Here is a 23,939-nt window from a genome sequence, read left to right on the forward strand (position 1 = left end):
AAGCAATTAATAAGGATACCATGGTCAATGGTGTCAAATGCCGCACTAAGATCGAGTAGAACTAATAGCGAGATGCACCCTTGGTCAGCAGCTAAGAGTAAATCGTTGGTTATTTTCACTAATGCAGTTTCTGTACTGTGATGAGCTCTGAAACCTGACTGAAACACTTCAAAAACATTGTTGGTCTGCAGAAAGGAGCATAATTGAGCAGAAACAACTTTTTCTAGTATTTTAGATATAAATGGAAGGTTTGAAATAGGCCTATAATTAGCTAAGTTGCTGGGTTCCAGTTGTGGTTTCTTAATAATAGGTTTAATAACAGCTAACTTGTAAGGATTTGGAACATGGCCTAAAGATAAAGAAGAGTTGATAATGTTAAGAAGAGGATCTCCTATAACAGGTAGCAATTCTTTCAGTAACTTTGTCGGAATTGGGTCCAATATACACGTAGCTGATTTAGAGCTATTTATAATTTATAATTTTGTCTAGCTCTTCCTGTTCTATGATTTTAAAGCACTGTAGGTTATTTAGATTCAGAGGAGTCACCTAATGACTCGTTATCAAGACGACTCGTTTGAAGCACTATGAGTCGACTCTTTCATAGATGAATCAATAGTTTTAAACACTGTACACTTACAGATTTAAGCCTTAGCTGGATATTTCACTTCACTTAGAGCTGTATGACACACTACATGGAAGGGCATTTTCAAAAACCCATAATATGGGCTCTTTAAAGAGGAAGTAGTATGTCCCAAATCTTGCATATTCTTCTGTTGCAAACTCGAAAGTATAAACTTTTCCTTCACAAAAAGTACATACTTTTAGGGTGTAGCATAAGTATGCAAATTGGGACGCAGCATAAGACACAATCTTTCTGATAACATTGCCGGCTTCGAAGCCACCTGGAATTTTTTTAAAATTATTTGTCAAATGCCCTGGATAACAGTTTAAAGGTATAACCCTATCATCATCTGCCAGATCACCATACTGCCTGTGCCTACTGGCCCAGATATATATGTGTAACATTGTTGACCCATGTAAAATACTGGAGGAACTGATGTAATAATGGTTAAAATCTTTTTTTTTTCCTGTCTTTTGTACTTTTTTCTTTTTTTTCCTTCTTGTCTTTATTATTATTGTTGATTTTTGTATTGCTCTGTGTTGCTTTAAGAAAATAAAAAAAATATAATCTAAAAAAAAGTCATCTTAATTTAAGGACTCACATGATGGTTCATTAGATCACATGACCTAACTTGTCCAAGCAGAGATATAAAGAAGAGAAGAATAAGATAAAAATGAATGAAAATATATTATTTATATAATAATAGTAATACTAATAAAGAAACTAGTACTACACAGGAGCAGTTTAAGGACAAAACCCTGAAGAAATATGACATCTCAACTGTGATTTCAGCTGTAGGAACCAGCATAATGTAATAATAATCAGTATACTCATAATAATGCACTCTGATCCATTATATTATTAGAAAATAATGCACATCTGAGGAGTATCATTCATTACCCTCTCACTGTGCATTTTATTATAATAATTCATCTTCAGTTACTCTTGAGCTTATGCACATCAGTTTTTATCTGACAGATGTGGGTTGTTGTTTTGTGCAGATGGGTTATTCTCCAGACTGGGTGACTTTATTAAGGAGTGTGATGAGGAGCGGTCCTGATCAGGGACTTCAGTTCGCTCAGATGCTGGTTCAGGATGAAGAGCCGCTGGTGGACATCAGCCAGGTAAATCCACATTCACCTGCTGGATACATCACACATTCACTATCCACCGGCACACTTTGATTGAATAAATGGCAATTTAATCATTTAATATTTTCAAGTGATGCCAGATATGGATGTATAAAATAAAATATAATATATATGTATAGAAATATAAACATTATAACATATATATTCATAGTTTATCCTATCAGTCAGAATGCAAAAATTATACATTATAAATTATAAATTATGTACATAATGGATACTCTTATGATCATCTCTGCAATAAATTTGTATATTTATGTATATATATATGTGTGTGTGTATATATATATATCTGTGTATATATATATATGTATATATATATGTATATATATGTGTGTGTATATATATGTGTGTGTATATATATATATATATATATATATATATATATATATATATATATATATATATATATATATATATATAATGTGTGTGTGTAAATATATATGTCTGTGTATATATATACGTGTGTGTATATATATATATAGAGAGAGAGAGAGAGAGAGAGAGAGAGAGAGAGAGAGAGAGAGAGAGAGAGAGAGAGAGAGAGAGAGAGAGAGAGAGAGAGAGAGAGAGAGAGAGAGAGAGAGAGAGAGAGAGAGAGAGAGAGAGACATGTGTATATGTATATGTGTGAACACGAACGTGAATGCCGGTTTCACTTTCACTGCAGAGTGCGGCTCATGGCTGCCGTCACACTTGCAAATCATACTTCCCGCTCGGCTCCCAAATGATCGCTATGTGCAACAAACGAAACGTTATTTACCACTTTATTAGCTGTAATTCACAGCCTATACAGGTTTTGTTTACTAAAGTAGACATCAATGGCGGACGCAGATGTCCTCCCGGTAGTAAACAAACAGTGCGTCAGCTCACGTGTGATTTCGCATGCCGCAAAAATGTAATTTTTGGTTGAATTATACCTTATAAATACAGTAATTGACACTTTTAATGCCATTTGGAGGTGCCCATGTTGCTCATTGAAATTCGAATGCATTTGCTTATGGGATTGGCCATGCTTTTTAATGCCCACACCTATCCCTACCCCTCACAGTGACGTCCCTAGCTCCACTGAGTGCATTGTGTCCGATATTGCATCTATGAGATCATAGTCTACTATTGCCGTTTTGCGCATTGTACAGACTCTGTGTGTGGATGGATGTGTGTTTCAGGTGGTGGACGTGTTTATGGAGGGGAATCTGGTGCAGCAGTGTACTTCATTCCTATTGGACGTTCTGAAGAACAACCGACCAGAGGAGGGGCCTCTGCAGACACGCCTCCTGGAGATGAACCTCATTCACGCCCCTCAGGTCAGGAAAAATTCCATGCAAATGTCAACCTGTCCATGATAAAATAATGCTTTCACCAGTATAGCAAAACCCTTTCTAGGTTGTTTGCTTAGGCTTCTGTTCTACAGTGCTGTAAAAATACTACAACATGTCTCTGTCAATGTTTTCAAACTATTATATCTGATTTACCAAAGTCACAAAAGTGACAAGTTAACATCCGTCACATCCATAACCAAGATTTTTTCTCAAATGCAACAAAAAAGTCAAACAAAATCAATGATTTTTGTTCTATAGAGAGCCAACTTTTAAAAAAAATGTTAATTTGATTTACAGAATTTTCCCAGAGCTGGGTTGCAGCTAGAAGGGCATCCGCTGTGTAAAATGCTAGATAGATTGGTGGTTCATTCCGCTGTGGCGACCCCAGATTAATAAAGGAACTAAGCCGAAAAGAAAATGAATGAATGATTCACAGAATTTCTACAAAGTATGTTGTATTTTGTAAACTCTCAGACTTTTTTGGTCACATCTATAACCCATGTTTATGTCCCTCATTTAAAGACCCCCTATTGTGCATTATAAAGGTCATATTTTGGTTTTTGGGGTCTCCAACAACAGGCTGATAAGCATGCAGGGTCAAAAAACCCTTTCATTGTCTTCTAATATGCATTTATTTTTATCTAATTATCCCAACGACTCCCATATGATTTGCTTAGCCATTCATTTGTTCTTAACCCCCTCCTTTGCATAATCTGTGCTGATTGGTGCGATGACCCAGTCTGTTGTGATTGATCGGCAGCTAGCTCTCTGCAGCTCTCGCAAGGTTGCCCACTGAAGCTAAGCAGGGCTGCGCCCGGTTAGTACCATGATGGGAGATTATATGGAAAAGCTAGGTTGCTGCTGGAAGTGGTGTTAGTGAGACCAGCTGGGGGCGCTCAACTTGCAGTCTGTGTGGGTCCTAATGCCCCAGTATATTGATGGGGACTCTATTTTGCTAAATGAGTGTTGTCTTTCGGATGAGACGTTACACTAAGGTCCTGACTCTCTGTGGTTGTTAAAAATCCCAGGATGTCTTTAGAAAAAGAGTAGGAGTTTAACACCGGCATCCTGGCCAAATTTGCCCACTGGCCTCTGTCCATCATGGCTTCCAAACCATCTGAGAGCTTCAGAGCTTCAACAGACAGAGCTTCATCACTCTGTCTCCTCTCCACCAATCAGCTGGTGTGTGGTCTGCTGCAATATGGCTGCCATTGCATCATCCAGGTGGATGCTGTACACAGGTGGTGGATGAGGAGATTCCCCTCTAAAAATGTGTGAAGTGCATTGAGTGTCCAAAAAAAGCGCTGTATAAATGTAAGGAATTATTATTATTATTATTATTATTATTATTATGGACTGCATTCAATGTCAGACGGAAAGAAAATATCAACCATGGCTTATATGATAAAGTAGTACAGAGTACATGTGGGAGCCCAATGTACAGAATCATTAAAGCAATGCAGTTAAACACCAGCATATTGTGCTGTTCTTATCAATAACCCCAAGAAATAACAATGACTTAAAGTCATTTAGCAGTATTTGGACACACTGACAAAAGTTTAGAAAATTGAACACAGAAAAATACCTTATAACATTCATTCATTCATTTTCTGTTCGGCTTAGTCCCTTTATTAATCAGGGGTCGCCACAGTGGAATGAACCGCCAACTTATCCAGCACATGTTTAACACAGCGGATGCCCTTCCAGCTGCAACCCAAGACTGGGAAAAACCCATACACTCACATTTACACTCATACACTTGGGCCAATTTAGCTTATTCAATTCCCCTATACTATATATGTTTTGACTGTGGAAACCGAAGCACCCGGAGGAAATCCATGGCTACACATGGAGAACATGCAAACTCCACACAGAAATGACAACTGACCCAGCTGGGGCTTGAACCGGTGCTTCTTGATGCAAGGTGATTGTGCTACCCACTGCGCCACAGTGCCACTCACCCTTTTAGCATAATTGGCTAAAAAGAAAAACCTATAGTAACCACTGTGTGGCAGCATTGAGTCACTGTGAATGAAGGCCTATCTGACCCCCGAATATAAATAACAGGCCTTTTTTCGTTTTTGTTTTATGCTGAATTTATTAATTTTATTTTGTTATTCGAAATAAAAAATTTACATCAAACTATTTTTTTATTTAGCTTAAACATTTTACACCATGAAAAAGATTTCATGTTATTTTAAGTTTCTCTTTTGAATTTCAAAACAAAAATCAAACGTAGACTGTTTTTTCTATTCGTTTCTAAAATAAAAGTCCAATGACAGAAATATACACTGACCTTATTTGTACTGTGTGTGTGTTTTCAGGTAGCCGATGCAATCCTGGGCAATCAGATGTTCTCCCACTACGACCGGCCTCACATCGCTCAGCTGTGTGAGAAGGCTGGCTTACTACAGAGGGCACTCGAGCACTACAGCGACCCCTATGACATCAAGCGAGCTGTCGTACACACACATCTGCTCAACCCTGAGGTGTGTGAGAAATGAATGACACCAGCAGCAACATACCAATGCATGCTAGAGTTTCCATATGCAACTTTTCATATTCGTTATCCTAAAAACACACACGTCTTGTATCCAAAATTGGCTTTATATATTTATTAAAATTCCTTTACTTTTATTATCTTGGCTTTATTTTTGTCTGGTTTTTATACATGTATTTTTTTTAGCTCTATTTTGGTACATTACATACTTTTTATATGTACACTGACCAGCCACTTTATTAGGCACACCTGTCCAACTGCTCTAATCAGCCTAATTTCTAATCACCCAATCACATGGCACCAGCTCAATGCATGAAGGCATGTAGACATGGTCAAGACAATCTTCTGCAGTTCAAAGCGAGCATCAGAATGGGGAAGAAAGGGGATTTAAATGACTTTGAATGTGGCATGGTTGTTGGTGCCAGGCGAGCTGGTCTGAGTATTTCAGAAACTGCTGATCTACTGGGATTTTCACGCACAACCATCTCTAGTGTTTACAGAGAATGGTCTGAAAAAGAGGAAATATCCAGTGAGCGGCAGTTATGTGGGCGCAAATGCCTTGTTGATGCCAGAGGTCAGAGGAGAATGGCCAGACTGGTCTCCATTTCTGCTGCCACATTCAGATGGTCGGGTCAGAATTGGGTGTCAACAACATGAAAGCATGGATCCATCCTGCCTTGTATCAGCGGTTCAGGCTGGTGGTGGTGGTGTAATGGTGTGGGGGATATTTTCTCGGCACTCTTTGGGTCCATTAGTACCAATTGAGCATCGTGTCAACACCACAGCCTACCTGAGTATCATTGCTGACCATGTCCATCCCTTTATGACCACAGTGTCTCCATCTTCTGATGGCTACTTCCAGCAGGATAACACACCATGTCATAAAGCGTGAATCAGCTCAGACTGGTTTCTTGAACATGACAATGAGTTCACTGTACTCAAATGGCCTCCACAGTCACCAGTGCTCAATCCAATAGAGCACCTTTGGGATGTGGTGGAACAGGAGATTGGCATCATGGATGTGTAGCTGACAAATCTGCAGCAACTGCGTGATGCTATCATGTCAATATGGAGCAAAATCTCTGAGGAATATTTCCAGTACCTTGTTAAATCTCTGCCACGAAGGATTAAGGCAGTTCTGACGGCAAAAAGGGGTCCAACGAGGTACTAGTAAGGTGTACCTAATAAAGTGGGCGGAGAGTGTATGTAAAGTGATTTGAGATACTATTTTTAACCCTTATATATTGTTCAAATTGACTACCCTGTCGTTATGTTGGTCGTAGTTTTTGCCCCATTTGACTTGCATAATAATGACAGTTTTGTATGCAAAGCCATGACAGCACATAATCATGCATTCTTGTTTATTGCTGGGAAGAGGTACAATTTGTCATTTTTACTGTTGTCTCAAACAACAGCTGTGAGAACTATAGAGTAATCTGATTAATTTAACAGCTTCAAACATTGATTATTTCGTACATACACTGTTAAATTACTGGCAGCAGTTCACCAGAATATTTCTGCTGCAAATATTTTGCTGCAAAAATACTGGATTGACTTTTACAGCACTGTTTATTTTTCTGTATAAGTATTTACAGTATTGTATATCTTAATACAGTAATTTTCACAATGCTACTTTAAAATACAGTGACATACAGTTCATATTACGCTTAAATACTGTGCAATTTACAAAAATTGTCAACAGTGTATTGTATTGTGTATTGTATTACTGGATTTCGCCACATGTCTGTTTAGAGAAGTTCCAAACTCTGTTTTCTTCTTGTCTTCTCTCTTAGTGGCTGGTGAATTTCTTCGGCTCTCTGTCTGTGGGCGACTCTATTGATTGTTTAAAGGCCATGCTGTCTGCAAACCTCCGTCAGAACCTACAGCTGAGCGTTCAGATCGCCACTAAATACCATGAGCAGCTCGGCACGCAGACACTGGTGGAGCTCTTCGAGTCCTTTAAGAGCTACGAGGGTGAGACGCCTGTGTTTTTGCAATTCAATTATAGTTTTACTCAGTGGGTAGCACTGTCACCTCACAGCAAATAGGTTGCTGGTTTGAGTCCTGGCTTGGCCAGTTGGCATTTCTGTGTGGAGTTTGCATGTTCTCCACGTGTTGGCGTGGGTTTCCTCTGGGTGCTCCGGTTTCCTCCACAGTCCAAACACATGCGCTGTAGGGGAATTAATTAACTAAATTGGTCGTAGTGTATGAGTGTGTATGGATGTTTCCCAGTACTGGGTTGCAGCTGGAAGGGCATCCGCTGTGTAAAACATATACTGGATAAGTTGGCGGTTCTTTCCGCTGTGGCGACCCCTGGTAGATAAGGGTGAGTTAAAGTCTTGCATTTTTAAAGGCATAGTTCACCCAAAAGTAAAAACTCTGTCAGCATTTACTCAGCCTCTTCTTGTTCGAAAACTGTTTGAGTGTTTTCTGTTAAACACAAAAGTAGATATTTTGAAGAATGTTGGAAACCTCTAACCCTTTGCTTCAATTTATACTGTATATTTGTATTGTTTCTCTATCTGTATATTTGTTTTTGCTGCAATTAAAGTCAATGGTTACAGGTTTAGCTTGCTTTAAAATATCTTCTTTAGCGTTCAATTGAAGAAAGAAACTCTTAAAAATCTGAAAACCACTTGAGGGTGAGTAAATAGTGGGTAATTTTTGGGGTGAGCAATGCCTTTAAGGGATTTACAGTTGCCTTGAACCGGGCCGAAGCATGCTTGACCGCCCTCTTCTCTCCCCCGACGTTACGCACTCACATTGCATTCAGGCCTAAGCACGCTTACGTCATCAATGGTGCTCTGTTCAGTTTAAGAAGCGCTCTCGCTCAGCACAGTGGAGATTGCTTTATATCGTTTTAGTCATTTGATATGCAGTGACACGCAGTCAAATACTTCGCCAAACAGATCCGACACTTTTGACGCTCATAAACAATAAACAAGTCCTCGTGCTGCAGGTATTAGGAGGTTTCCTGAAGGTGCAGCTGTCGTGCAGTGAGGGGTTTGCGTCTTTAATAATCTATGACAGTTCATTAAACAGTGAGAGTGATTAATAAATCCATATGAAACAGTGCTATAAAAGTCACGTCTCGTCTTCAGTTTCGGGCTCAGGCGCACTTTGCACTCCTACTACAAGCATACCGCGCCAAAGCCCAAGTGAATCACACTCTGGCACCCCTCTTCCAACCGGGCCAGTGCCGGCCAACTGAACTGCACCTTCAGAGCACTCACACTTACACCCTAAATTAGTTTATATTTTAAAATTTGCTGTAAATTCAGTTTAGTTTTTATATACATTTAGTTTCAGTTTTAGTTATAGTAGTTCATCAGAGTGAGCACGCTCAGTGTCGACCAAAGAAAAGTTTAGTGTTTGCGCAGCTTACAATAACTCTTGTGCAAATATCTTAGTGATAAAAAAATTAAATAATTGTTTACTAAATCCATCATTCATTCATTTTCCTTCGGCTTAGTACCTCTATTTATCAGGGCTCACCACAGCGGAATGAACTGCCAACTTATCCAGCATTTGTTTCACACAGCAGATGCCCTTCCAGCTGCAACCCGGTATTGGGAAACACCCATACACACTCATTCACATACACACACTCTCACACACACACACTACGGCCAATTTAGTTCATCAGTTTACTTATAGCACATGTGTTTGGACTTATGGGGGAAACCGGAGCACCCGGAGGAAACCCACGCCAACATGGAGGGGAACTCCACACAGAAATGCCAACTGACCCAGCTGGGACCTGAACCAGTGACCTTCGTGCTGTAAGGTGACACTGAGTCACCGTGCCGCCCTGTTAACTAAATTGTTTGCTAAAACATTTGTTAAATAAATGTAAACAACCATTGATCCTAAAAACATAAAAATGCAGCATAAATGAATAGTAAATGGGTCGCTGTTCAAGTCCCGGCTGGGCCAGTAGGCATTTCTGTGTGGAGTTTGCATGTTCTCCCCATGTATGAGTGTGTATGTGTATAAATGTGAGTGTATGGGTGTTTCCCAGTACTGGGTTGCAGCTGGAAGGGCATCCGCTGTGTAAAACGTGCTGGAATAGTTGGCTGTTCATTCTGCTGTGGCGTCCCCTGATTTATTTATCAGCAGAATGAACAGCCAACTATTCCAGGAATAAGCCGAAGGAAAATGAATGATTAGTTAACATTCTGAAGAATTAAATTCATATTAAAGATCATGTTAAATATGCCTAGTTTACTTTTTTTGGCAAATTAAGAAAAAAAGCAGTTTTGTTTATATAGATAAGATGTTTTTGTATATAATCGGATGTGTTTGTCTGTAAAATCACCATCTGGTGTTTCTCTTTACAGATTTTACACCACAGAATGAGTGCTTATTAATTCTATAAACAATTATTATTTTATTTCAGTGACTGTTTAGTTTAAGTTTTAATTAAAATTTTTCATTCATTGTGAATTTAAAAAAGCATTTTTAGTTGACAATTTTTTTTTTTTGACCAATAGTTTTAGTCACAGGGCTCTATTTTGACGATCCATGCAAACGCATTAGGGGCATGTCAGAATCCACTTTTGCTAATATAAGGATGGAAAAATACGCTTTGCGCCGTGGCGCATGGTCTAACAGGGTTGAGCTTATTCTTTTAATGAGTTATAGGTGTGTTTTGAGAATAAACCAATCAGAGTCTCATCTCCCATTCCCTTTAAGAGTCAGTTATGTTGCGCCATGGTGCATTTGCTATTTACATGGTGGACTTTGTAAGTGTAAAAACTGAACGCTTCACTAGAGAGATAACAGTTAAACAGAGCATCTGCAGCGCGAGAATGAGAGATGAGCCTCCTCGTTATTTACTTTCGCTTTCACTCTCGTGGAAAGGGAAACCTTGTACGCACAGACATCCATTACCCTATAAATAATTAATTTAGTTTGTTAAGCGCAAAGATTTGTTTCAAAACTACTTCTAAATTCAGTTCTAATTTCCAGCAAACGAATAAATGAACAATAATAACAATAATAATGATGACGAAGTGTGTTCAAACAACTGAGTTATATCCTAATACACATGCTGTGCCCCATATGCTCTAAAACCTGACAAATGGACAAATCTAAGCTTGTTTTTAATAAAACAAATATAAATCTGCATATAATAAATAATACTGCTAATAATAATAACATTATACAGAAGCGAATTGTCATGAATGAACTGAAAAAGCCTCCCGAGATGAAGAAGGCATGGAGGCAGTGGTTTTTATATTTATGCCTGCTAGAAAATAATGTTTTGTAATATTTTAATCCTATATATATATATTCTATATATATATCCTTATTATATCCTATATATATCCTTATTATATCCTATATATATCCTTATTATATCCTATATATATCCTTATTATATCCTATATATATCCTTATTATATCCTATATATATCCTTATTATATCCTATATATATCCTTATTATATCCTATATATATCCTTATTATATCCTATATATATCCTTATTATATCCTATATATATCCTTATTATATCCTATATATATCCTTATTATATCCTATATATAACCTTATTATATCCCATATATATCCTTATTATATCCTATATATATCCTTATTATATCCTATATATAACCTTATTATATCCTATATATATCCTTATTATATCCTATATATATCCTTGTTATATCCTATATATATCCTTATTATATCCTATATATATCCTTATTATATCCTATATATATATATCCTTATTATATCCTATATATATCTTTATTATATCCTATATATATATATATCCTTGTTATATCCTATATATATCCTTATTATATCATATATATATCCTTATAATATCCTATATATATCCTTGTTATATCCTATATATATCCTATATATATCCTTATTATATCCTATATATATCCTTATTATATCCTATATATATCCTTATTATATCCTATATATATCTTTTTTATATCCTATATATATATATATATATATATATATATATATATATATATATCTTTATTATATCCTATATATATATATATATATCCTTGTTATATCCTATATATATCCTTATTATATCCTATATATATCCTTAATATTTAAATTCTTTTTCATATGTAAAGATATTTGCGTATTGCTGTACATCCTGTTTGTATTGAGCAATGTATAACTAACGCGCTCTGCGCTGGACAATAGACCAGCTTTGTTCTGGTCTATAGAACAGTCTATTATAGTTCCTCAAAATAGCAACGCGCCAGCAATGCGCCTCAACACGCCTCCTTTTTTTAGATCAGAACGTCTATGGGTGCACATATGAGCGCAAATGCATTTGCTATTTAAACAGCGTGGCTCAACTTCAAAACGACTCTTGCGCCAAGCTGAAACTAGCAAACAACAATTGCGTTGCGCCTTGCGCCACATTGTGCCGGGTGTATGATAGGGCCCTGAAATTTAGTTTCATCTTGCTAAACTAACCTTGCTTCGAGCTTCACAGGGTGTTTTGTTTTTAGTTAATCTTCATCTTTGTGTCTCCTTCAGGTCTGTTTTATTTTCTGGGCTCCATCGTGAACTTCAGTCAAGACCCGGATGTGCATTTTAAGTACATTCAGGCTGCGTGTAAAACGGGTCAGATTAAAGAAGTGGAGCGCATCTGTCGAGAGAGCAGCTGCTATAATGCCGAACACGTCAAAAACTTCCTCAAGGTACAAGAGAAGAGAAAAACGTTCATCAGGGCTCGACATTCAGAAAAATTCAATCAGTTAATCCACAAACTAAAGCATTTTTTATATATATTGCAGGAACGTGTTTATAAATAGCAATTAAATAAATATATTTGTGCATTTGTATTTAATTTTAAAAAGTTTATACATTTTAAGTTGTTTAAAAGAATTAAAAGAAGTTGTTTAACTGAATTAGAAACATTGAAAGAAACACTCAACATTGTTTTGTTTACATTTTAAATTAAATACAAATTCTATGCATAAACATTTAACTATTTTCACTGTTTTTATTATGTTTTTAACACTTTAATTAAATCAAATAACCACTCAAATATTTTTACATTGCTGCTCATTATAATGATTCTCATACTCCTTTGACTCTATAATTGCATTGTAATTCTGCTTGACTTTGTGAGCATAGCTTGCTTGTGACATCGTCAATAAGAACACAAGTTCACAGAGATCTATCAGGTACTGATTTTATATTTGCTGTCAGGTTTGTTGAGTGTTTTTTGTGTTGTGTATTCGCGCAGGAGGCTAAACTCACGGATCAGCTTCCTCTCATCATCGTGTGCGACCGCTTTGATTTTGTCCACGATCTGGTGTTGTATTTATACCGCAACCGCCTGCAGAAATACATCGAGATCTACGTGCAGAAGGTGAAGTCAAGGAGCGTGGGTGTGTCTGTATGCAACTGTTTGTGTCTGTCTGTGTATCTGTATGTGTTTGTCTGTATGTTAATATCTGTGTGTGTATTTATATTAATGTGTGTGTCTGCATATGTTTGTCTGTATGATTGTGTGACTGTTTATGTCTGTGTGTGTACTTATGGAAGTCTGTATGTGACTGTGTAGGTGGGTCAGTGGATTAGATGGGTGTGTTTATTTGTGTATGTGGCTTTTTGTGTGTCTGTGTATTTATGTGGCTATATTTAATAACAAAATCACTCAGAGCCCTGGTAAATTCAGACATAAATATACTTTAATTCAACCAGCAAGGTTTTTTTTAGCAAAAATTGACACCAGCTTCTCCCAAAAGATAATTAGAGGATGTATTTCTCAGCTTTTATTTACCTGAACAAAAAGTGTCAGAATTTGCCAGAGGTATGAATGTGAACTGTGTGTGACTATATTGTATATGTTTGTGTGTGTGTGCAGGTGAACCCCAGTCGTCTGCCAGTGGTGATTGGAGGTCTGCTGGATGTGGATTGCTCTGAGGAAACCATCAGGAACCTGATTCTGGCCGTTAGTGGAGATTTTAGCACTGATCAGCTGGTGGAGGAAGTGGAGAAGAGAAACCGGTACAACTGAAGCCGTCCTGCGTGTCTTACACAGATTACACACATTTTCACTTCAAATATACACCTTACAGCTGTGATGTAACCAGAGGCACAGAATAGTAATGATATATTATATTATATTATATTATATTATATTATATTATATTATATTATATTATATTATATTATATTATATTATATTATTTTATATTATATTATATTATATTATATTATATTATATTATATTATATTATATTATATTATATTATATTATATTATATTATATTATGTTATATTATATTATATTATATTATGTTATATTATATTATATTATATTATATTATATTGTATTATTTTATATTATATTATATTATATTATATTATATTATATTATGTTATATTATATTATTTTATATTATATTTTATTATATTATATTATATTATATTGTATTATTTTATATTATATTATATTATATTATATTATATTATATTATATTATATTATATTATGTTATATTATATTATATTATATTATATTATATTATATTGTATTATTTTATATTATATTATATTATATTATATTATATTATGTTATATTATATTATTTTATATTATATTTTATTATATTATATTATATTATATTGTATTATTTTATATTATATTATATTATATTATATTATATTATATTATATTATATTATATTATATTATTTTATATTATATTATATTATATTATATTATATTATATTATATTATGTTATATTATATTATATTATATTATATTATATTATATTGTATTATTTTATATTATTTTATATTATATTATTTTATCTTATTATATTATATTATATTATATTATATTATTTTATATTATATTATATTATGTTATGTTATGTTATATTATATTATATTGTATAATATTATTTTATATTATATTATATTATTTTATCTTATTATATTATATTATATTATATTATTTTATATTATATTATATTATATTATATTATATTATATTATATTATATTATATTATATTATATTATGTTATGTTATGTTATGTTATATTTTATTATATTATATTATTTTATATTATGTTATGTTATATTATATTATATTATATTGTATAATATTATTTTATATTATATTATATTATTTTATCTTATTATATTATATTATATTATATTATATTATATTATATTATATTATTTTATGTTATATTTTATTATATATTATATTATATCATATTATATTATATTATATTATTTTATATTATTTTATATTATATTATATTATATTGTATAATTTTATATTATTTTATATTATATTATATTATATTATTTTATGTTATTATATTATATTATTTTATATTATATTATATTATATTATATTATATTATATTATATTATATTATATTATATTATATTATATTATATTATATTATATTATATTATATTATTCATTTTCTTTTCGGCTTAGTCCCTTTATTAATCTAGGGGTCGCCACAGTAGAATGAACCGCCAACTCATCCAGCATATGTTTTGCGCAACGGATGTCCTTCCAGCTGCAACCCATCTCTGGGAAACATCCATACACACTCATTCACACTACGGGACAATTTAGCCTACCCAATTCACCTGTACCGCATGTCTTTGGACTGTGGAGGAAATGGGAGCACCCGGAGGAAACCCACACAAATGCAGGGAGAACATGCAAATTCCACACAAAAATGCCAACTGACCCAGCTGAGGCTCGAACCAGCGACCTTCTTATATATAATATACTGCGTTGCGATATTATATTGTATTATATTATATTAGAAAACTAAATATTGTGTAGTATTTTCCAGAAATATGGAGTGTTAAAAGTGTCTGGTGCATATGGAGAGGAGAGAGTGTGTCATTTATCTCATTTATCATATCATTTACCATATTATATATCAAATCATATAATATCATATATCATATCGTGTCAAATCACATATCATTTCAGATGTCACATAATATCATATAAATTATTTATCATATCATAACTCATATCATATGTCATATAATGCCAAATCATATCATGTCATATATCATAACATATTATGCCATATATCACATATCATATCATATATATTATATCACATATATCATACATCATATATCATTTATCACATCATATATCATATCATATCACATATCATATCATATATCATCATATCATATCGTCACGTTGGAATTATAAGGTTCTGTCTGCATTTGAATGAGTTTGAGATATTGAGCTTCAAAGTTTTTGCATTCCATATAGCAAACAGTACGTGTGTAACATTTGTTTTGTAAATAAAAAGTCTTAAAATGTAAACAACTTATAAAAAAAATCCCATAATGTAAATAAGTTGTCATTTAATAAAAATATGTCAGTAACTCAATTTTGACAAAAATCTCTAAAAGAACCTCATAATTCAAGGTGACGATATGTCATATCACATATCATGTCACATCACATATATCATATCATATCATATCATATATCATGTCATATCATGTATCATATCACATATATAATATATCATATACAATTTTCAAATCATATCTCATATCATATATCATATCATGTATCATATCACATATGTAATATATCATATACAATTTTCAAATCATATCTCATATCATATATCATATCTCATATCATATCACATATATAATATATCATATACAATTTTCAAGTCATATCTCATATATATCATATCTCATATCATATATCATATCACATATATAATATATCATACACAATTTTCAAATCATATCTCATATCATATCATATCACATATATAATATATCATATACAATTTTCAAATCATCTCAAATCATATCTCATATCATATATCATATCACATATATAATATATCATATACAATTTTCAAATCATATCTCATATCATATCATATATCATATCACATATATAATATATCATATACAATTTTCAAATCATATCTCATATCACATCTCATATCATATATCATATCACATATATAATATATCATATACAATTTTCAAATCATATCTCATATCATATCTCATATCATATCACATATATAATATATCATATACAATTTTCAAATCATATATCATCATATCTCATATCATATATCATATCACATATATAATATATCATATACAATTTTCAAATCATATCTCATATCATATATCATATCACATATATAATATATCATACACAATTTTCAAATCATCTCAAATCATATCTCATCATATCTCATATCATATATCATATCACATATATAATATATCATATACAATTTTCAAATCATATCTCATATCATATAACATATCACATATGTAATATATCATATACAATTTTCAAATCATCTCAAATCATATCTCATCATATCATATATCATATCACATATATAATATATCATATACAATTTTCAAATCATATCTCATATCATATCTCATATCATATATCATATCACATATGCAATATATCATATACAATTTTCAAATCATATCTCATATCATATCTCATATCATATATCATATCACATATATAATATATCATACACAATTTTTAAATATTCTCAAATCATATATCATATCATATATCATATCATATATCATATCACATATATAATATATCATATACAATTTTCAAATCATATCTCATATCATATATCATATCACATATATAATATATCATACAATTTTCAAATCATCTCAAATCATATCTCATATCATATCTCATATCATATCACATATGTAATATATCATATACAATTTTCAAATCATCTCTCAAATCATATCTCATATCATATATCATATCACATATATAATATATCATACACAATTTTCAAATCATATCTCATATCATATATCATATCACATATGTAATATATCATATACAATTTTCAAATCATCTCAAATCATATCTCATCATATCTCATATCATATATCATATCACATATATAATATATCATATACAATTTTCAAATCATCTCAAATCATATCTCATATCATATCTCATATCATATCACATATGTAATATATCATATACAATTTTCAAATCATATCAAATATCACATCACATATCATATCAAATCATATCATATGTCATACAATGTCATATCATATGTCATGTTATGTATCATATCAAACATTACACAGTATTTTCCAGAAACATGAAGTATTGAAAGGAAAGTGTCTGGTGCATATGGAAACAGAGTCTGTGTGCATTTATTATTTTACGTTTTATACAATATAATATAACATTGAGTATATATTGTTGATAAATATTGATAATACACATATTCAGTACATGTCTCTCTGCAGACTGAAGCTGCTGTTGTCCTGGCTGGAGTCTCGTGTTCAGGAGGGCTATGATGAGCCGGCAACCCACAATGCTCTTGCAAAAATCTACATCGACAGTAACAACAACCCAGAGCGGTTCCTTCGGGAAAACCAGTATTATGACAGCGTGACTGTGGGCCGATACTGCGAGAAGAGAGACCCGCACCTCGCATTCGTGGCCTACGAGAGAGGACAGTGTGACCTGGAGCTCATACAGGTGACTGACCCAAAAATACAGCAATTCTGAAATATTACTGACATTTAAAATAGCTGTTTTTATGTGAACATATGGTACAATGTCATATATTCCTGTGATTCAAAGCAGAATTGTTTAGTGTCTTTAGTGTCACATGAAACTTCAAAAACTCTTATAATTAGAGCCTATACGAGATTTCTAGAGACCCTAAACAAAACTTTATAACAGGGCTCCTGTCAGTTGCTGTTTCCATCAAAATATGTCAATTTAACTGGACTATTGCGTGAAACATTTGCGAATAAAACATTGTTTCCATCCGAGTCAAACAGAACAAAATAATGACTTAACCTAATTAGCCTAGTTACAGTAAGCCTTTAAATTTCACTTTAAGATAAATACGAGTAACATGCTAAATAACGAGTAAAGTTACTCATCCAGAACGCTGCGGCCAGGATTCTGACCAGAAGCATAAAATCAGAGCACATCACACCTGTCCTCAGGTCTTTACACTGGCTCCCAGTTACATTCAGAATAGATTTTAAAGTATTATTACTGGTCTATAAATCACTCAATGGCCTAGGAGCTCAATACATTACAGATATGCTCACTGAATACAGACCTCAGATCATTAGGATCATATAAACATAGAGGGCCCTATCATACACCCGGCACAATGTGGCGCAAGGCGCAACGCAATTGTTGTTTGCTAGTTTCAGCTTGGCGCAAGAGTCGTTTTGATGTTTTGCGCCGCGCTGTTTAAATAGCAAATGCATTTGCGCTCATATGTGCGCCCAAAAACGTTCTGATCTAAAAAAGGAGGTGTGTTGAGGCGCATTGCTGGCGCGTTGCTATTTTGAGGAACTATAATAGACGGTTCTATAGACCAGAACAAAGCTGTACGCAATACGCAAATATCTTTACATATGAAAAAGAATTTAAATATTAAGGATATATATAGAATATAATAAGGATATATATATAGGATATAATAAGGATATATATAGGATATAATAAGGATATATATGGGATATAATAAGGATATATATAGGATATAATAAGGATATATGTAGGATATAATAAGGATATATGTAGGATATAATAAGGATATATATAGGATATAACAAGGATATATATAGGATATAATAAGGATATATATAGGATATAACAAGGATATATATAGGATATAATAAGGATATATGTAGGATATAATAAGGATATATATAGGATATAACAAGGATATATATAGGATATAATAAGGATATATGTAGGATATAATAAGGATATATATAGGATATAACAAGGATATATATAGGATATAATAAGGATATATATAGGATATAATAAGGATATATATAGGATATAATAAGGATATATGTAGGATATAATAAGGATATATATAGGATATAACAAGGATATATATAGGATATAATAAGGATATATATAGGATATAATAAGGATATATATAGGATATAATAAGGATATATATAGGATATAATAAGGTTATATATAGGATATAATAAGGATATATATATAGAATATATATATATAGGATTAAAATATTACAAAACATTATTTTCTAGCATGCATAAATATAAAAACCACTGCCTCCATCCCTTCTTCATCTCGGGAGGCTTTTTCAGTTCATTCATGACAATTTGCTTCTGTATAATGTTATTATTATTAGCAGTATTATTTATTATCTGCAGATTTATATTTGTTTTGTTAAAAACAAGCTTAGATTTGCCCACCTGTCAGGTTTTAGAGCATATGGGGCACAGCATGTGTTTTTGGATATAACTCAGTTGTTTGAACACACTTCGTCATCATTATTATTGTTATTATTGTTCATTTATTCGTTTGCTGGAAATTAGAACTGAATTTAGAAATAGTTTTGAAACAAATATTTGCACTTGACAAACTAAATTAATCATTTATAGGCTAATGGATGTCTGTGCGTACAAGGTTTCCCTATCCACGAGAGTGAAAGCGAAAGTAAATAATGAGGAGGCTCATCTCTCATTCTCACGCTGTAGATGCTGTTTAACTGTTTTCTCTCTAGTGAAATGCTCAGTTTTTCCACTTACACTTACTTTACGTCATGTAAATAGCAAATGCGCTACGGCGCGACGCAACTGACTCTTAAAGGGAATGGGAGATGAGACTCTGATTGGTTTATTCTCAAAACACACCTATAACTCATTAAGAGAATAAGCTCAACCCTGTTAGACCATGCGCCACGGTGCAAAGCGGATTTTTCCGTTCTTAAAATAGCAAAAGTGGATTCTGACATGCCCCTAATGCGTTTGCGCCCTGCGCTTTGCACTTTACACATGGATCGAAAAATAGAGCCCAGAAATTCCAGTTCAGTCAAAGCAGGGTGAATCTGCCAGCTACTAACAGCGCCCCCCACTGCTGGAATCAGCTTCCAGAAATGATCAGATGTGCTCCAACATTAGGCACATTCAAATCAAGACTGAACACACATCTGTTTAGCTGTGCCTTAACTGAATGAGCACTGTACTACACATCCCACATATCGCATTATTGTATCTTTCTTTTCTTTTTCATTCCTTTTATAACCTGTTAACACATTTTAATCTGTTTTTATCTGATTTATCCTAATCATTTTTAATTCTTTTAATCATTTTTATTTTCTTGTTTTTTCTTGTTTCTTTTATTCTTGTTCCTGTCTGTATTACCACACTTTGAATTACCATTGTGTATGTAATGTGCTATATAAATAAACTGGCCTTGTCTAAAATATTATATACTATCATCATGGCGAAGACAAAAGATATTAGTTATAAGAAAATCCATTTTAAAACTTGTTTAAAATAGTGTTGTTTATTGTGGGTTTCATGACCCTTTAATGCCTATAGGCCTCCAGTGTTTATACTAGCTTCAGTTTTGCTATGAATTGTCTTTGTGTAGGTTTGCAATGAGAACTCGTTGTTTAAAAGCGAGTCACGGTATCTGGTGCGGCGGAAGGATCCAGATCTGTGGGCTCGTGTTCTGGAGGAGACGAACCCCTACAGACGACCACTGATCGACCAGGCAAGAGTCTCTCTCTCAGACATCATGCAGCAGCTGATGATTGATTGTTATAGGTGCAGAATGTAGACACCTAATGGTTGATCTAGGTATTGTGGTTCAAATTCAAAATAGTAGAGAGGGTTTTTTCAACCCAGGCTCATTGCATATGTATGTAAGGGAGCTGCGAAATACTTGCCCAGGGCTACGTCTGCTTGCGGTTTTTGTTTTCACAAATCCACTAGAGGGCGCTGTGTACATTTGACAATTTCAAAAACATTACTGGGGTTTTCTCATGCCTGCCATTTCTCAAAAATCCACTAGAAGCCAGCATGTATATTTCTGCCAGTCTCAAATACATCACTGGGCCCCATTTGTTACCATACTTACCATTCTTTACATACAAAATGCAGCCAGACATATGCCAGGGCAGATATTGGTAACACTTTATTTTGATGGTCCATTTGAGTATTAGTAGACTGTCTGCTTAATATCTGCTGATTTGCTCCTTCAACAGACATTTAACTGACTACAAGAAACTTTGCAAGTGCACATCAACTTAGACTAACCCTCACGTTAAACTTTTACAAGTCACTAAGCAAGTCACGTTAAACTATTTGCCTTCAACAATATTTTCAGCGAATCAGCTTTCTTATGTTTACAATCACTCTCATTGGTTGGTGATTGTTTCGCGCGCAGTGAGCAGCGAAAATAAATAATGCCATATTGGCCTGCCTAATATAATATTTATATTTTCAAAATGGCTGAGAGGCAGGGCAGTCACGTATATTTAATTTTTTTAAATCACAGAGTAAATCTGATAAGGGGCCTAAACAAAAGAGATCTCGAGAAGATGAAACTGCGCGAATGTATCTGGATGGTGGGAGACAGAAGCAAAGCAAGTGAAGTCAGCCAGAAAACATGACAGAAGAGGTAACTGTTGGCTCTTCTTGACTGTTAAGGCTCGTTTCCACTGACTGGTACGGTACGGTTCGGTTTGGTACGGGTCACCTTTATCAGGCTTGCGTTTCCACTACCAAGAGTACCCTTTTGGTGGGTGTTGTGTATGACAGAAAGTTTCAGTCGACGTCATTCCCACTCAAGGAAATGTCTACAGGTCCTACCTGTCTACAGGTCGCTTACATATCATATGAGAAGCACTTCTCATAAAACAGATGCTTTACACACATAAATACTTGTGTATAAATGTTTATTACTAACTTTTCTATGAACATGAGTTGATTATAACTGCAGATCAATGACAGTACGAAACAGCCTACTGTAACGTCTGTAATTATATTAAATAACTAAATAAATGAACATATATAAACACAAACAGCCCCTTACAGTCTCCGATATGTTACCAACTACAGAAGAACTACATATAGCAGACATTTCGTCAGTATTTAGGTTCAAAAACAACACAAAATATAGCCTACAGTCAGTGAAAACCTCTCATCTGTGTCTGTAATCTTCAGCGGCACATGTAGCCTCTGTTAGAGAGTAATTCCATCATTTCCAGTTCATATTAGTCCAAAAGGTGAAGATAATAAGTTAGTTAATCATGGCATTTTGTTCATGTTTGCTGATAAATAATGTGCTCCTTTTTTTCCGGCTTCTCCTTTGTTTTTCCGCGCTTCACTCTCTCGTTTGTCAGTGTCTGACAGGATCGGGTTTCAAAAGCACGTCAATAATCAAGCGCAGGTTATTATCATCAGCTCAAGAAGTTAGTTATTTCAGATATAATGTTAGACGCGCGCGAGCGCTAGCAAGAAAGCGGAACCACTCGCGCCTCAGACTGGCTCATAAAAGTATACGAGGCACAGGGTAGATTTTGCTCTACTCCATGGCTTTGTGCTGTTCATCAAGACGATGACAAGGTTTGTTTGAGCCCGGATCGACCATGGCTCGTTATTATATGTATAAATAATTCTGCTGTAATCTCTCGGTTGTGTATTTCAAACATGGCGGGTTTTTTGTTTTCATTCTGGCTTGTTGCGCAAGCGAATGACGTATCTCTGTAAACCAATAGCGTTCAGCTGCACGTCTAGCTCCGCCTTTTGGTACCCTTTCTTGTGTTTGGTACCCTTTCGAAAGGGTGCCGAAAAAGTGGTACGGTTCGGTTCGGTACGCCTTTTGACAGTGGAAAGGGCCATAAAAGTGTACCAAACCGAACCGTACCGCACCGTACCACTCAGTGGAAACGGGCCATTAGACTGAGCAAGTCATTTAGTTATTTGTTTTTCACCTGGCACATAATAGTGAAGTGAACTGAATAGTGATTGTTCATACGATTCATGTTTGTAACTACATGTTTTTATTATTTATGACTGACCTAAAGACCTTTTCTTCGTTGCTGCATGGAGGCCACCATAGCGACCAGCGTCTTCCGGTACTATTGTTGAGAACTTCCGTTTACAGCGTTTACCACTGGTTAATCTTGATCAGAAAACGGCTGTCAATACCGTTTTTAGTGGCTTACAGAGTGTTTTTGTGATCCTTGATTTTGAAAGGTGTGTGTTAAAGCCGTTATTCTTCTGTCAGATGCAGTTCAAGCGCGAGAGAGAACGCTCTCCTAATTCAGTGTCTGCCGTCAGATCAGCTGCTGAAATACAGCGTCAGTGTTCCCGACCTGTCAGCTGTTATACTGTGCTTAGCGGCTCTTCAATGCACACACACACACACACGTATGCAATAGATCACCGCATTATAGAGCAAACCATATTACTGACATGAAACTTAACAGGTATGTGATGAAGCCATGCAATTTCCAAACAATAAAAGCCTGTTAC

At 34.0% G+C, this 23,939-nt stretch overlaps 1 protein-coding gene across 1 annotated transcript in view; it reads left to right on the top strand.

Moving 5' to 3' along the window:
• The window catches only part of cltcl1 (clathrin, heavy chain-like 1), a 92,423-nt gene that overhangs the window by 58,981 nt on the left and 9,503 nt on the right, over positions 1 to 23,939 (top strand). Inside the window, exons 10-18 of the mRNA XM_056463219.1 lie at positions 1,624 to 1,746; positions 2,939 to 3,076; positions 5,416 to 5,580; positions 7,385 to 7,565; positions 12,118 to 12,281; positions 12,833 to 12,958; positions 13,457 to 13,599; positions 17,904 to 18,138; positions 21,049 to 21,171. Of these exons, the coding sequence (XP_056319194.1) occupies positions 1,624 to 1,746; positions 2,939 to 3,076; positions 5,416 to 5,580; positions 7,385 to 7,565; positions 12,118 to 12,281; positions 12,833 to 12,958; positions 13,457 to 13,599; positions 17,904 to 18,138; positions 21,049 to 21,171 (1,398 nt within the window). The remainder of the gene's footprint in view (positions 1 to 1,623; positions 1,747 to 2,938; positions 3,077 to 5,415; positions 5,581 to 7,384; positions 7,566 to 12,117; positions 12,282 to 12,832; positions 12,959 to 13,456; positions 13,600 to 17,903; positions 18,139 to 21,048; positions 21,172 to 23,939) is intronic.

Source organism: Danio aesculapii, chromosome 8, assembly GCF_903798145.1.
Source record: "Danio aesculapii chromosome 8, fDanAes4.1, whole genome shotgun sequence".
In the NCBI taxonomy this organism is placed as follows: domain Eukaryota; kingdom Metazoa; phylum Chordata; class Actinopteri; order Cypriniformes; family Danionidae; genus Danio; species Danio aesculapii.